This window comes from Maniola jurtina, chromosome 4, assembly GCF_905333055.1.
Source record: "Maniola jurtina chromosome 4, ilManJurt1.1, whole genome shotgun sequence".
NCBI lineage: Eukaryota > Metazoa > Arthropoda > Insecta > Lepidoptera > Nymphalidae > Maniola > Maniola jurtina.
The window spans coordinates 7,400,555-7,416,612 of NC_060032.1; the positions used below are offsets into that span (position 1 = coordinate 7,400,555).

General features: G+C 40.0%; 1 protein-coding gene across 2 annotated transcripts; it reads left to right on the top strand.

The window, feature by feature from the left end:
• The first annotated feature begins 553 nt into the window (after positions 1-553).
• On the top strand, positions 554-11,398 carry LOC123864609 (ATP-dependent RNA helicase bel). Of its 2 annotated transcripts, XM_045905190.1 has the most exons (13): positions 554-800; positions 2,644-2,731; positions 3,298-3,477; positions 4,013-4,323; positions 4,687-4,830; positions 5,583-5,788; positions 6,032-6,157; positions 6,434-6,788; positions 7,282-7,411; positions 8,347-8,499; positions 9,260-9,455; positions 9,735-9,925; positions 10,476-11,398. In XM_045905190.1, exons 1-13 carry the CDS (start codon positions 756-758, stop codon positions 10,580-10,582), a joined length of 2,232 nt encoding a protein of 743 aa, XP_045761146.1. In that variant the 5' UTR covers positions 554-755; the 3' UTR covers positions 10,583-11,398. The 2 variants fall into 2 exon arrangements, with proteins under 2 accessions (XP_045761146.1, XP_045761147.1); XM_045905191.1 differs by lacking the exon at positions 3,298-3,477.
• Positions 11,399-16,058: the final 4,660 nt, after the last annotated feature.

The following is a 16,058-nucleotide window of genomic DNA, read 5'->3' on the forward strand; positions in this document are numbered from 1 at the left end:
CAAAAAGGCAGAGCACGCCCGCCAGCTAACACCAACACAGACGAAGTCTCATAGGCACTTTTGTACAAGAGATTGTGTAGTAATGGTAGTAACATTATTAGAGTGTGACGAACACCGTGACGAACATGTGACGAATTGGTGTTAGTGACGAATAACTTTTCACCGTGGCCAGTTTCGTTGCTTTTCATAAATGTATTTTTATGGTTGAAAATTGAAAATGGTTGAAAGGGTTGAAAGGCATGCAGATAGCTAAGCTCATAATATTATGACGTAGTTAGATATCCGCTAAGAAAGGCTAGATAATTTCATCCCTAAAGAGGTAAAAATAAGGGTCTGAAACTTGTATAGTTCATGCCACGCCGAAATAAAATTCCAAAATTCGGAATCCATGATAATAATAAAATATCACTTAGATAAATTTATGCGTACAATCGATTAAATATATAAATATTATTTTATACTGATTTTGGGTTCGAACATAGTTACCGATTTTACATCTAAGCAATCTACCGGTTTCCCACTCTATATGTCTTTCATAGTCTATGTTTTATCTATTAAGTCTATGGTCCATCCATGAAGAACGTGAAGAACAAAAACTGCGAATGAAAAGTGATTTTGTTCGGGCGGAAAAATTGATATCCTTTCATGTGATTTAGATTTTGTGAATTTGTGTTTATGCAAAATTCATTGTAGACTGTGTTTATATAGTATTTTTGGAGCAAAGTTCCCAAAAAAACGTACCGCTTGGTAGTAATATGAGTAATGTTACCAACCAAAATGGAACAGGTCTAGAGCAGCAGGTCAGTGCCTCATGTACATGTACTTCGTATTGATTTTTAATGGATATAATGATCTGTTAATATAATAACCTATTCATTTATTTGTAGTGTTCAGTATTTTTAGCTCACCGAAACACGCATGCAATATTAGCTGCAAAATCTTTCTTTACGTGTATTGGGTTAACCAACATGGCGACCTGATTCTTCTAGGGTCTGATTGATTTTCTCATTTCGCCTCCTGCTGAATGGAGCGTATAGATACTTTATAAGCTTCATGAATGATTAGTTTAATCAAATGAAAATGAGGTCATTGTCTTGAGACAGTAGGTTTATATTGCCGAAATTCGTTTAGTGATAGTGAAGTCCAGATGAATCATGCCTATTTATTAGATTAAAACATTTCATATAGAAACCCATAGAAAACTTTCTCTTTAATTCCTTGTTTTGATTTTTCATCTTACTAGGATAATTGTAATTAATTAAAGTCTGACTTTTGTAATATTAATGTGGCAAAGATCCACAAGTGCTTACATATTATTATCTTAGATATATAATATTATTTTGTCAGTTAATGTAAAGAGAAATTATTTCTAGCATAAATTATATAGGTACTTAGGTATAAGTAATAAACAAAAAGACTTTATAATGTAAAGTACATAAATAGTTATAACCTACAAAATTAAATATTTCTCATAATGCATACTTAACTGCCAACTTATGACATCTTTGTTGCAAAGAGGAAGGCAGAGTACTGAAAATAAAACTAATCTTATTATTACTGGGAAATGGAAATAAAGGCATAATCGTTATAATTATTTTATTTATAATTACTAAGTCTTTACTGATTTTGACCGCAGTAGACTATTACATAATATTTAGTTAAACCCAATACTTTTTACTGGTAAAAAGTTGTGGATTTATATTGGCGTTTATTCTGATGTTTTCCTCTAAAGTGAATTTAGAGTATCCGCATCTGTTTTTTTTATATTGCAAACAAAAGATGGTAAATGAATTTTGAATTTCAAGACTAAATTTTAGTGCACTCTAATAGGCTCACAACTGGCATCTAAAGTCATGAGGTTGACAGTTCTAAATTAAATAAGGTTTGTCTGTTCTTTTCTTATTACAGTGGTAAGAAAAAGATGTGAATACTCTAAAATTTTGTTAGGCTCACAATCAGTGCCACTGTGGCTAATTCTGTTGTAAGCAATCCATACGCTGATATCCACTTAAATAGAGTAAAGCAGAGTTATATTCAGCTGGCCAAATTAATTTTTGAGAGGTGATGTAATAATTTTTCCATGTGAATCTATTAAGACTGGTTGGTTTGCTAATCATCTCCACCCATGTCTACTTTGGTGGATACCGGCCACCAGGCCTGTATCCACCAAAATAAAATTAATTGATAGTTCTTTGTATTGCTATCCATTTTATTAAGCCTCCTATGAAAAATGATAGCACTAGAACCTAGACCTAGAGATTGTGTACAATAGAATTAGCAGAAATGTTTATGAAATAGTTACTAAATGTGATTCATACTACTGATATACAGTTCAATGACATACATTCAGCTTAGCAGTTGAACTAACAGTAATTACATTCATAATTGATTGTACACCATAAAGCAAACAATCTACCTAACATTTACAAAATTCTTCAAAAGCTTGTACCGTCAGGCTGGTTCCTGGTAGTGAAGATCTGATGAATAGTTATGGAGATGGAGACCAAAACTCCTTAATGGGTATGGGTGAGGTGCTGGTTTCAAGCCATGCAAGACTATGGTGTGTGGGAGTCCCTACAAGAGACATATGACCTAAGACATCTATTGGTTGAGTTAATGATGATGAGACTTATTTTGTTACAGCTTGCTGGTCTGGACTTGCAGCCTCAGGCTCCTAAGAGTACTGGCCGCTACATACCTCCGCATCTGCGTAGGCAGTTGGAGTCAAAAGGTAATGTATCCTTCAAACAAGTCCTGTAATTGTACCCCCATGCTTTCAGTGTTTTCGTAATAATTCATATTGAAATAAAGGAAGCAAATTCATCTGATGTTTAGAAACAACTTCTTGTACCTCTCACATACTTGCTTGGATATTTATAAGTCATAAAGTCAACTGTGAATTCTATCACTACTACTAGTAGAACGGGTAACAGTGGAGCCCTGTTAATGTCACTCGGCTGTCTGACTAGAGCTTATTGCATAGAGTACATGTTTTATTAATAAATATATTTTTTATTCTTTTTTATTAGACAGAATGCAATTTCCAATTTCAATTAGTGGCAGAAGAGGCTTATGGTAACTAAAGTATGAAATAATAGAAAACACTGTATAATGTATTCGATCTCATTCTTTCCTGATGTATGTGTTTGTTTCTTTTTAGTGTTGTTTTTTCGTTTAATGGAGTTTGAAATAATTACTACTAAAGAAGTATCACTTCAAAAATGAGTGATGTTACTTCTCGAAACGAATTAAAATTATTACTAACGGCGCAATAATATTATGCGTTTTGTAATACAGGTGAAGAACCTAAGCGTACAAGCTTAGATTCTCATTCTAGCGACGCACGGGATAACCGTTCATCATTAGGAGGCAACTCTAGAGGCTACGACCGTGGTGGTCGGCGCGACGACCGCGACCGTGACCGCGACCGTGACTACGATCGCGGCTACGATTCGCGATACCCGCGCAGAGACCGCGGTAAGTGATAGCCCTGGTCAGGACACGGGCGGTGTAACGGGCAGGACATCGTACTAGCAACACATGGAATAACCCATCATCATTAGGACTCAACTCTACAGGCTACGATCGAGGTCGGCTCTGTGCGACGAATGCGACTCTGACTACGATTTGTAGTCAAGTTGCAAAGTATACAGAACTAGAACGCTACCGTCCTATTCCTAAAACTGGTTAACTGCAAAAGGAATTTTTGAGTTATTGCCAAAAGAATGTGGGAATTTTCATAAATTGATCTTCCTAAAAAGGAATGCTACGAAGGACTTCTAGTTTGGTCTTATGTAGAAAACTTTTTAGAAACTTCAGTTTTTCTAAATTCCTATGTGTTTTAGCGGTAACTTTTGAGTTACTTAAGTAGCTTTTGTAATTAAACCGCTTTTTAGAAATAGGGCGGCGCGGTGGAATGAACGGCAGGAGTTAACATGAACGCATGTCGGTAGCGTTGCGTTATATAGTTGTACACTAGATAACAACTCGCAACTATCCCCTGTTTGAATAGGTCGTGATACCGGATATCAGAATGGCGACGCGGAGCAGCGGTGGCCGGAGCCGGAGCGCTGGAGTGGCGGCGGCGGTGGCGGCGCTGCGGCGGGAGGCGGCGCGGGCGGCGGCGCAGGCGCAGGCGGGGGCGGGAGCGCAGGCGTTCGCGGACCGATGCCCTCACGCGACATACGGCGCGACGAGGACTACAACGAGCCTCCGCCGCCGCGCAACGACCGCTGGAAGGAGCCGGAGCCGCGCGCCGACGACCGCCCACAGTCGCGCTGGGCGTCCGACGACGTGCGACGCACCTCGTCTCGCCGGGACGAGGTACTCTTTGCTATTTCTGTACAGTTGCTTTGAGAGACGTGTAGCTTAATAATTGTCATAATATGTACATTAAGCAACCAAGTATCTATCATATTAAGCAACCAAGTCGGTAACTGTAATGATGGACGTTGGGAGTTAAACCGTCAGTCTCGATAAAACCTAGAAGTCGAAATCTTGTTCTTTTATTTAATTTTTATGTACATGGTAACCCACAGCATTATTATCACAGGAAAATCTCTTCCATTAAGTAATTAATGGAATGGGGTTACGATAGTCAGCAATGGGGAATACAACGCGTACTCTTAAAAGTAGAGCCCTAAAATATACAACAAATAGTTTGGTAATAACATTGTTGCATTGCAGAACGACTGGACAGTCCCGCTACCTCGCGACGAGCGGACGGAGTTGGAGCTGTTTGGCACTGGCAACACAGGCATCAACTTCTCCAAATACGAGGATATACCGGTTGAGGCCAGCGGCGAAAACGTACCGGACTACATTACTAGCGTGAGTATATTGGAATAGTGACTTTTCGGGCAGCATATACTCTGTACGTTAAAAATGTTCGCCGTGATTCTTTAAATTGACATAACTTTTTTATTTATGAACCGATTGACATGAAATAAACACTAAATGTTAAGTGAAGCTTACTACAATATATTAGCGAAAACCGTATCTAAATCGAATAAGCCGTTTCTGATATTAGCGTGCACAAACACACAGACAAACAGACAAAAAAAAAGTTAATTACAATTTCGGGTTCGGCATCTATATAATAACAACCCCTGCTACTTTTTTTTATATATTTCCATTGTATACACCACTTTTCTACAATTTTATTATATGTATAGATTTTGTTCAGTGCCAGCACAAGGCTACTTTTAAAATGGACGGAAAATAGAATGGACTAGAAGCCTGTCCCATAATTAAATGAGACTTAATAAAAGCGTACAAGAAATAAGCGTCACACAATAGGGATCACAATGTCGAACAAATGTAAATATGTTAAAGTAATGTAAAGTAAAAGTAAGTAATTTAAATGTAAAATGTAATGAAAATCTATTTAATTTAATGAAACAAACATAAAAATAGTAATTTTATAAAGAAATATAATTTACGTGAAAATATAAGGAAAAGCGATATTTTTTATATTTAGTCCACAAAACTGACCACAATTGTACTTTACGGTAACACTTGTACTTAATTGTAATTTAACGAAAATATAACGAAAAGCCACATTGCTTTGTGTTTTCCAACAGTTTGAGGATGTTAACCTGACGGAAATAATGCGCTCGAATATAACGTCCGCCCGCTACGACAAGCCGACACCGGTGCAGAAGTACGCGATCCCGATAGTGTTAGGCCGGAGAGACGTCATGGCGTGCGCGCAGACCGGCTCGGGCAAGACGGCCGCCTTCCTCGTGCCCATACTCAACCAGATGTACGAAGCGGGGCCCGTTAAGCAGTAAGTGTTTACCATTATTATATGAACCTTATATAACGCGCTACAAGCCCGCAGCGGTGCAGAAGTACTGTATAGGTTTCTTGACAGACACAACAGACAGACAGACAAAGTGATCCTATAAGGGTTCCTTTTGAGGTACAGTATCCTAAAAAGGGTGTAAACTACTTACTAAGAATTTTTAGCGATTGCACCTGAGCGAAGTGGGGGTAGGTCAGCTATTATACTGTAACTTTTTGTTCGTAGGCCTTTCAACAGACGCAAACAGTATCCGCTCGGCTTAGTGCTGGCGCCAACCCGCGAGCTGGCCACGCAGATATTCGACGAGGCTAGGAAGTTTGCCTACCGCTCGCGCGTGCGACCGTGCGTCGTGTAAGTATTATACACAAGATAAATAAGATGTATATACTTGCACCAACTACCTCTAATATCTATAGCTATGTCCTTTGCACCATTTTGGTTGCCTGGAAGAGATCGCTAGGTAGCGATAAGGCCGTCAAATAGCATTGCTTTCTTTGTACAAAGGGCCACGCATACAAATGTACAACAAGCATTATGCACCACATATTTACCAAACCAGTACCATACAAATTGTCTATTTTTGGCGAATTACAGCAAATTTAGTTTAATGTTAATCACTCTGTACAGATACGGCGGTTCCCCAATCCTAGACCAGTTCCGCGAACTGGAACGCGGCTGCCACCTGCTCGTGGCCACGCCGGGGCGACTCGTGGACATGCTGGCTCGCGGCCGAGTGGCGCTGGACCATTGCCGCCATCTTGTTTTGGACGAGGCCGACAGAATGTTGGACATGGGCTTCGAGCCCCAGATCCGCAAGATCGTGGAGTGCCACACGATGCCCAAGACCGGGGAACGACAGACGCTCATGTTCTCGGCGACCTTCCCCAAACAGATACAAGTCCTCGCTCAGGACTTTCTGTACAATTATGTTTTCCTCGCCGTTGGACGCGTTGGATCCACTTCTGAGAATATCACCCAAAAGGTAACCAAAACACCGCGCGAAATATAAAAGAACTAGATGATATCCGCGACTCGCCTGCGATTTTCCGGGATAAAATTAGCCTATGTACTCCCCTAGGATGCAAGTTGTCTCTGTACCTCGTCAAAATCGACGGATGGGCAGTAAAAACATGCAGACAGACACTTTCGTATTTGTGATAGTAAGTATGGATAGTAAATTTATAATATACAATATACATACCTAATAATATTATAATAAATGCAAAAATGTGTGACTGTTAGTCTGTTAGCTATTCACGGCTCATCCGTTTAACTATTTTGACAGGCACAAGAATAGAATTCATCTCAAAAACTTTGCTACTTTTATCCAGAAAAACAAAAGAGTTCCCACAGGATTTTTAAACCTAAATCCCGCGGACGATGTCGCGGGCATCACAAAAGAAGATAATAGATATCTGTATATAATGATAGTCAAATTATTCTGATTGTGAGTTTTATATGCTATTTAATTTCAGGTGGTATGGGTAGAAGAACAAGACAAACGATCCTTTTTATTGGATCTGTTAAACGCGTCGAACCTGCTGCAACGTTCGAAAACTGAAGAAGACGACCAGCTCACGCTCGTCTTTGTAGAAACTAAGAAAGGCAAGTTATACCTATTTTTGATACTGTATAAAAAACATTAAAAGACCCTACCCACTAGGTGGACAGACGACATCAAACGAGCCGCAGGGAGCCACTGGATTCAGGCGGCGCAAGACCGCGGTGTATGGAATTCCCTACCTAGACCTATGCCCAATGGTGGACGTCTAATGGTTGATAGTGGTGATAATAAAGAATTACTGTGCACTTTTGTAGTAAGCAGATGGGTTGACATTGTTTTAAACAGATTAATCTGTTATTTTGAAAAGGGCATATATGTAGTTAAAACCGAGTATGAAAAAATGGTTGCTTAGAGTCTGCATGTTTCCTCCAAAAACGTCACTAGCCTGCTGTTTAATTCCAGAGATAATATTATGGTTGCGATCATCTTGAACCACTTGTTTTTATAGTACAGGCACAGTGTAAAAGGGAGACAGTAGTCCAAGGCCTTTGATTTCCTATGATCAACATAGGACCTCCTTGACGCAGTGCGATGCACTGTGGTTTCATAAGTGGGAGGTCCCGGGTTCGATTCCCGGCAGGTGTTTAGAATCTTATAATTTCTAAATTTCTAGTCTGGCCTGGTGGAAGGCTTTGGCTGTAGCTAGTTACCACCCTACCGGCAAAGACGTGCCGCCGAGCGATTTAACGTTTCGGAACGATTCCTTGTAGAAACCAAAGGGGTAGGGGTTTAATAAATACTGCCATAACCCCTACCAGGTTAGCCCGCTTCCATCTTAGACTCTATCATGCCTTAGCACCAGGTGAGATTGCAGTCAAGGGCTAACATGTATCTGAATTAAAAGAAAAAGGAGCCCTAAATATGTAGCGCCAGTTTGGTGCACTCCTTCCTCCCGCACTTACCGCACGATTGCTCTCTAAACGGCTTCGTCGAACCTCTGCAGCATGTAATAGCATATCCTTACTCTGCGGTACAGGTGCAGATCAGCTGGAGGAGTTCCTGGACGCGGACGGGTACCCGGTGACGTCGATCCACGGCGACCGCTCGCAGCGCGAGCGCGAGGAGGCGCTGCGGCGCTTCCGTACCGGACAGACGCCCATTCTGGTCGCCACGGCTGTTGCCGCTAGAGGTAGGCTTTCCATAACTTCATCCGATTAAAATATAAGCCTCAATAGCTCAAAGGCTCAACAGAACAACGAGAGCGCCATTTGGGTGCCCCAACCTCACTTCATAAAGCCCTCGGCAACCTGGGCGGTCTACAAGGAGTACTAAACTTGGATGCTGGAGCGAGCTTGGATGGCTGGAAGACTTCGGCGGGGAGGGGCAACGCAAGGACAACGGACGGAAACGTTTAAGTGTGGAAACCAGCCCAGAGAGAAGAAAGAAAGAAGCTCAACGGTTATAGAAGTGAACTGAAATCCGAAAGGTTGGCGATTCAATCCCCACCCGTTGCACTATTGTCGTACCCACTCCTAACACAAGCTTAACGCTTAGTTGGCCGGGAAAAGGGAAAGTTAGTCTTTTTTTTCTAATCCGGGCTTCTAACAAAATGTCGAGACTTCGATGTCACTGATAGCGCCAGATGTTAGTACATTTGACGTAGCTACCCCTAAAGTAGCCCTATTTTTCTTTGATTTTACGTCACCATAGTCTAAAATGAAACTCAACGAAAGCCATCAAGCTCATTTGACATTGGTTAGTTTTACATTATATAAAAATAATATAATTCGCCAATCTCGATCTCTATCTAGGCAATCCTAAGAATTGCCCGGAAGTTCTAAAATTTAAGTCCAAAGCCGAAACCCCATCCATCTGGGCATTTCCGAGGATTTCCTTAGCTAATCACGATGTGGTAACATTGGACTATAACATGGATTAACTTTGTCTAGGCTTGGATATACCCCACGTGCGTCACGTGATAAACTTTGACTTGCCGTCGGACGTGGAGGAGTACGTGCACCGCATCGGTCGTACCGGCCGCATGGGCAACCTCGGCGTCGCCACGTCCTTCTTCAACGACTCCAACCGCGGCTTGGCAAGGGACCTCGTGGAGCTACTCGTTGAAGCCAAACAGGATGTTCCCAAGTAAGTATATAGCTGTAGGCTTACCGTTGCATCGACGGTTTCATTGGTATCTTCATGGCTTGGGAGGAGTGACGGCTAACATAAATCGCTGCTCCCTCACCGCGCAGCTTTTTCAAGAACCATCTCAGGTTACCGATAGACCTAATGGTTATTGTTAGAAATTTTGTTGGACCTCTATTTGTCTCGTATAAACCATTGTGAGGAAAAAAAGATTTTATCTTGAAGAATTTTCATTTGCCACATGTAATTCAGCATATAAATAGTGTTTCATGTTTTCAGTTGGCTAACTAGCGCGGCTGTCGACGGCCGCTCCGGAGGCGGCGGTAGACGCGCAGGCGGTCGCTCCGGCGGTGGCGGTGGCGGGGGCGGCGGTCGCTTCGCCTCCAGCGCCAGCGGCTTCGGCGCGCGGGACTTCCGTACGCAGTCGCGACAGGCGCCGAGGTCTGCCGGCCCGTCTACCATCGGAGGAGGTAATATTACAGTTGCCTAACAGTTGTTTGGTTGGTTTTATGATGTGGTGATTATAAAAAGAATACCCGGCTGAGTTTGTTGTGGGCTCTTCTCAGACCTGGGCGTGTTTGGAACCCTCGTAACTTAAAGTAACAAGCGCAACAGAAGGCGGAGGCAGGTTCAAACCTAAGTCTTCTTCTTCGGGGCTGTGTAGGTCTTTAAATTCCCTGTATCACTTCGACCGTTTCCGAACCATTGTGATCGCCACCAATTTTAGAGTTCTACTTTGGGATATGTTTTAATAGTAGGTATACATAAAAAGAATAGCTGACTGATTGATCAATCTATTAACGCACAGCTCAAACTACTGGACGGATCGTACTGAAATTTGGCATGTAGAAAGCTATTATGACGCAGACACTCGCGAAGGATTTTTGAAAATTCAACCCCTAAGGGGGGTAATACGGATTTGAAATTTGTAATATCCCCACTGAGTGTTATGATAAAATTACTGTCAATTGCCAATTTTTTCTAGCATGTTACCGACCTAATTCGTACGTTTTGTGGTAGGCTTCGGATACGGCGGCGGTTCGTACGGCGGCAACTACGGCAATTCGTACGGAGGCGGCGGCGGCGGCGGCGGTGGCGGAGGCACGGACTGGTGGGGCGACTCCTAAGCGCCACCCGCCCGCCGCGCCGCCCTACCCTGGACGAACAACTAACACGTGTCGTCGCAATGCTACGTCTCACGCAAGGGTTATACACTACACATTACACAAGACATTGGCACCCTATAGTTGAGCCATTAAAAACATGTGAACTGAGTCGTAAATCATTTTGATCGGTCCTCTCGCTCGCTCTTACAGGTCCTATAGAACTGGAACCTAATTCTCTGGTGTTGTGTAGTACTAACACTAAAAAAGGATTTGTGGTTTATCAACAACCGATGACAGGTTTTAAAGAGCGAGGGAAAATGATACAAAATTAACCACCCTATAATCCCTCGTATCCCTTAATCGATAACGACTTCTGCAGCATTCTCAATCCTATGATCATATTGACCTTGTGACTCAGTTCGCACGTTTGAAATAGTTCAACTATAATCAAAACCTATTCTGCTAATGGTGATAGTGCTGCTGTACACAATCTCTGTAGACGGAAGTTAATAATATCTTAATAGGATCCATCTGTTGATAAGTTACTTAGCAACGTTTTTTACACCTACATACTTTTTTTTGTGGACCCTAAGGCCTAGGAGATAATTTGTATCCTATACTGATGATAATAATTTTTGTGTCCAAATCCCATCTAAACTAGTTAATGTCAGTTCAATACACTTTAGTCACTACACACTACAATTTAGTCGAATACATGATACCTACATTGTTACCGACGCCTAACTTACTGTATTCATAAATATTTGACTTTGTTATTTGTAACAATGTATTGGGTTTTCACAAATAAAGTTGCTAAAGTTACATATCAATTGATTTCAGATTGTTTATTAATTTCGGTCTAAGCCAGTCTAAATTTTTCAGTTCTAAAAATAGTGCTATCTTTTATGATCGGTCACCAGAGTGGAGCTGATGGCCTGAGTTAATTATATTTAACAGATCAATTAGATGATTGATAGATCACATCATCTATTTGATCTGCTATAACCTGCCAATTCAGACTGGATTAGAGATGGTGTACGATCGATAAAGCGGCAATACTAAACTTGACAGGTCTAAAATTAGTTCAATTCAAATTATTTTTATTCTATTAAACTTTTACAAGTGCTTTTAAATCGTCAAAATAATCTACCACTGGTTCGGAATGCTGTTCCTACCGAGAAGAACCAGCAAGAAACTCGGCGGTTGCTCTTTTCAAATGTACAATTTACAATAATATGCCAATTATTTATTGGAAGCATAATTTCTCGTTTCCTAGGAGAGCGGTGCCCGTGTATAACCGCAAAAGAGTTTCTGAAACCGCGCCATCTTGTTTTGAGAGATGTTTCAGTGACGTCATTCGACGTTAGAGCTTTGGTCTCAGCACCGCTATCCTATGAAATTAGAGCTTTATGAACTGGATAACAACTCCAGCCTGTTAATTTAAAGTACAACTGAATCGACACCATTGACACTAATCCTGTCGTAAAAGTGAGGAATGTCACCCACTTAACGACAAGTTTTCACAAAATCAATACAAAACTACATGACTCAGGCTGAAATCTATAGAGCGCACTTTGACTTTGCTTAGTCTTCAGCTTCCGTTAAAACGAGACAGATTTATGCCAGCGATATGACGCTGTCTCGTTTTAACAGTGTCTTAAGTTTAATCTATGTCAAAGTGCGCTCTGTAAATCTCAGCCTCAGTGTAGTAGAACGTTCGGGTATGTCCGTTGTTCAACCATTAGCAGCACGAATTATATTTATTTTAGTAATACAGTTATGAAGATTCAAAACGATAAATTAAGGGGGTTTTTAACAACTTAGTGTGTATGTGTATTGTATAACAGGCGCATGAGACGTAGGCTTAACGATGTCATTTAGGTGAACCGTCTCAGTCCATGCAAATTTATTAATGAACAAGTTCTATGAAAAAAATTTAGTCCAATGTAACCTATGAAGTAAATAAAACTGTGTTTCCACTGAAGCGGAGCGAAGCAGAGGTGTGTTTTCGGCCAGTAAGATTATTGAAAGATAATGTGATAGCTTTTCGACTCAAGTGATGCACTATATGCACATAGACATGTGCTTCGGCCATTCTGATTTTTATTGACCTCTATCAAGAATCAGCAGCTCGATTGCGGTAGAATGTCAGTTACAATGTCACGATCGCAATCAGTTCTAATTGGTTGACGCTCGCTCACTATTTACTACAATTATTGTTGCAACAACAATAGCATAAATTTAGCCAATAACAACAATTGCGATTGTAATTGGGCTGCTGAACACGTCCCCAAAGCAGTTCAGCTTTACTGGAAACGCACCCTTATTTAATTAATTGCCCCAGTCTTAGGGCCTGGCTACGAATCGCTGCATATTAATTTACGTAAAGGTACGTTCACACTTAGGGCAAACGTTGGAACAATGTCATCATGCGCAAGAATATAAAGGCGACTAAGACTATCATCTAGAAGGCACACTTTGTCTTTGCTTAGACTCGACACTGTTAAAATGAGACGGTGCTATATCGCTGGCATAAATCTGTCTCGTTTTAATTGAAACTTATGTCAAGGTATTCTATAGATAGTTATGCCATTCCTTCAATAGATTTGCATGGATTTAGTGGCGATAATAACCTCACACGAATCAACCCGAGTCACAACACACACTCAAAATTGTCAATGTGATATCTCGAGCGTATTTCAAGGGCTATGACTTTAAACATCGTCCGATCAATTGTGCCACATTTGTGTCCGTTCGCACACTTGCTTTAAACTCTCACTGAACGAGTCCGGTCGTACTTCTTTTCAGTTCTGTTGCAAATTACGTAAAAAAAAACCCCCAAACAGATTTAACCTAAAGATGTGCTATGTGTCGTTGCGTTCGTATGACTCCCTACAATTTTTTACTACATTAATTCAATTCAATTCAATGATCTATTCAAAAAAATGTAGGTACAATATGCTGAAATAATGTCTGATGAGCCTTATTATACATTTTACCACTATTTAATTTGCCGCTCCGTCGCGGTTTCACTGAGTGATACTCGAAAATAGACCTTTAAAGGCTACCGCCGCAGTTTGACGGCTAGATTGTAAAAATAGCAAGAACCTTAGTGGCTGACACAATTGTATTGACTAGAGTAGACTTAAATGTATAGTTGCAGCAAGAATATAAACGTGAATCGAGACCAAGTGAGCGATTACTCGCTTTATCCCTACTCTGTCAAATTCTCTTTTTCTGTTTATTCTACGCTTGCCTTGCACTGTTTATGATCACGGAAGGAACTTGGCTTTCGAGTTCGATCGCAAAAACCTTAAAAAAAAAGATTCCGACGAATTGAGAACCTCCTCCTTTTTTGAAGTCGGTTAATAAATAGGATCGAAACGGAGTGGAACCAGAATCGTGTGGTACGAGCTTAAAGCAATGTGCAAATTTTTAGGATAGTTTTATTAATGTACTCTATAGAGTCGGACTGAAATTGACCCGTAACGAATACGCGGGAGAGAGCGGTGCGGCACACACGTGTATTTGCAACGCGACGCAAGTTCTGAATCTCAGGTGCGCGGCTTGCAGTTGCGTCTTTACATTTTACGTAAAAATCATCAAACGTCAATTTAGGGCCACCATAGTAAAATAAAAACATTGCGAGAAGACGCTACTTGTTTACATAATAATAATTTATATAAATGCAGAGAACATCAAAAATTTCTTAATCTGATATTCTAAGTGCAGGCGACTAATAATAATATGCCCTCCCCATCGCTTAACACTAAATAAACATCAAACTATGATTAAATCTAAAACTATAAAAACCTTTAATTCTTGTTCATTTAATAAATCATCAAAAATCATCAAAACTGTTCGAGAAAAAGGCTTCAAAGTCTATAAAGCCTAGGAGTTTAAAAAACGCAAACATGGTACTGTAATGGTTTTATTTTATGGAATATTGACGCGTTCGTTAAACGTTCGTATTAAATATTCTCGAGAATGTTTCTTGCGTATAATATTATATATCCCTACATCTATTTATCGGGCAGAAACGTCACCCAGACGACTTTAAACAAAATTAAAGCTGTTTGTCTGTGACATCAGGTATTAATAAACTATGTTATTAAGACTTCCCAAAATCGTTTCTTAGTGCTTTAGGTCAATTGATTTAGTCTGTGCGTTGTCTGTCAGTCAGTCACGATATTGTTTTATATGTATAGATATTTTTACTATAAATATTATATTTTAGACTTTTTGGTCTTGGTACAGATATTTATTACATATGACCAAAGAGTATATATATACTCTTTGTTTAGTTCTTGTGCTCATATTTATTTTAGCTTTTTCACACCAGTAAGTTGCTTAAAGTTGCACATAAAATAACCCAGTGAGATTAACTAACGATTACTTTTTTTTAACTTTGTTAAAGTGGCGCCAGCTAGTGATTCAGAAATGGTGGCCCTAAGTTGCCCGTATATAAGAGCGCGAGGACGATCCTGACTAACGCACTTAAAGTGAATTATCGCAGCTGTTACTAGACAAATGAATGATGAAATGAAATAATTGATTCATTTTTAACAAATACATTGATATCAGTCTTTATAGGGTTCCGTACCAAAACTTAAAAACAGAATCCTTGTAGTAAGACTAAATTCCTCCGTCTGTGTCGCGGCTTAATTAACTAGCACAGTTTTTAAGAAATCAGCAATAAGAAATTAATAAATCTTTACGAACAAACTAAGTTTTGCACCCCGAATAAAGCGGATTTGTTTTAAGACGCTAGATCAATTTAACCAATATTATGTTATTTACATGTTTGTTTTTCAATATAGGGAAACCTCGGAGAGCTAGTCTGACCCCCACTTGACTGTAACACTTGTTATTTGATTTCCCATGATGACCTTTAATCTTTTAAACTTTTATATTATTTTGTATTTTTTATGTTAAATGAATCGATTCTTAACTAAATAGTAATGTATTTATTTTAGTAGCAAATTATAATAAACTGATTATATTGTACTGTTTTTACGCTACAAAACACTTAAATCAAGAAAACAAGGAAATTAAACTTTATGATGAAAATAGGGGTTCCATAGATAATAATTTCAATTTAATAATTTAAATATTAGACATTAAAAAAATACATCTTATTCATACCAGTTTTCACACCTGTGTATTAATTTTGCCACTAGGCTGAGATCTTCAGAGTGTAATTTGACTTTACTCAGACTTTAAGTTTCGGCCAAAAAGAGACAGCGATATAAAGCTGTCTCGTTTTAACAGCGTTATAAGTCTGAGCAAAGGCAAATTATGACCATAGATTTTAGTCTACGATTGAATGACAATTCCTTTTCTTTAACGTTATAAAGTTCGGAACGGACTTCGTCTGTGTTGGTGTTAGCTGGCGGGCGTGTTCTGCCTTTTTGGAGTGTTTTTTTTTTTTTTGTCAAAACTGACTGGAAAGCCTCTAAGGGGGTGCCGTGCGGCGTGTCGGCGAGCGCCGGCACAG

Bases quoted from the DNA above. Each gene is read 5' to 3' on its own strand.
- LOC123864609 (XM_045905190.1), top strand. From the start codon at position 756: ATGAGTAATGTTACCAACCAAAATGGAACAGGTCTAGAGCAGCAG. The intron at 6,158-6,433 runs GTAAGTATTATA...CACTCTGTACAG, and splicing joins CGCGTGCGACCGTGCGTCGT to ATACGGCGGTTCCCCAATCC. The intron at 7,412-8,346 runs GCAAGTTATACC...TCTGCGGTACAG, and splicing joins CTTTGTAGAAACTAAGAAAG to GTGCAGATCAGCTGGAGGAG.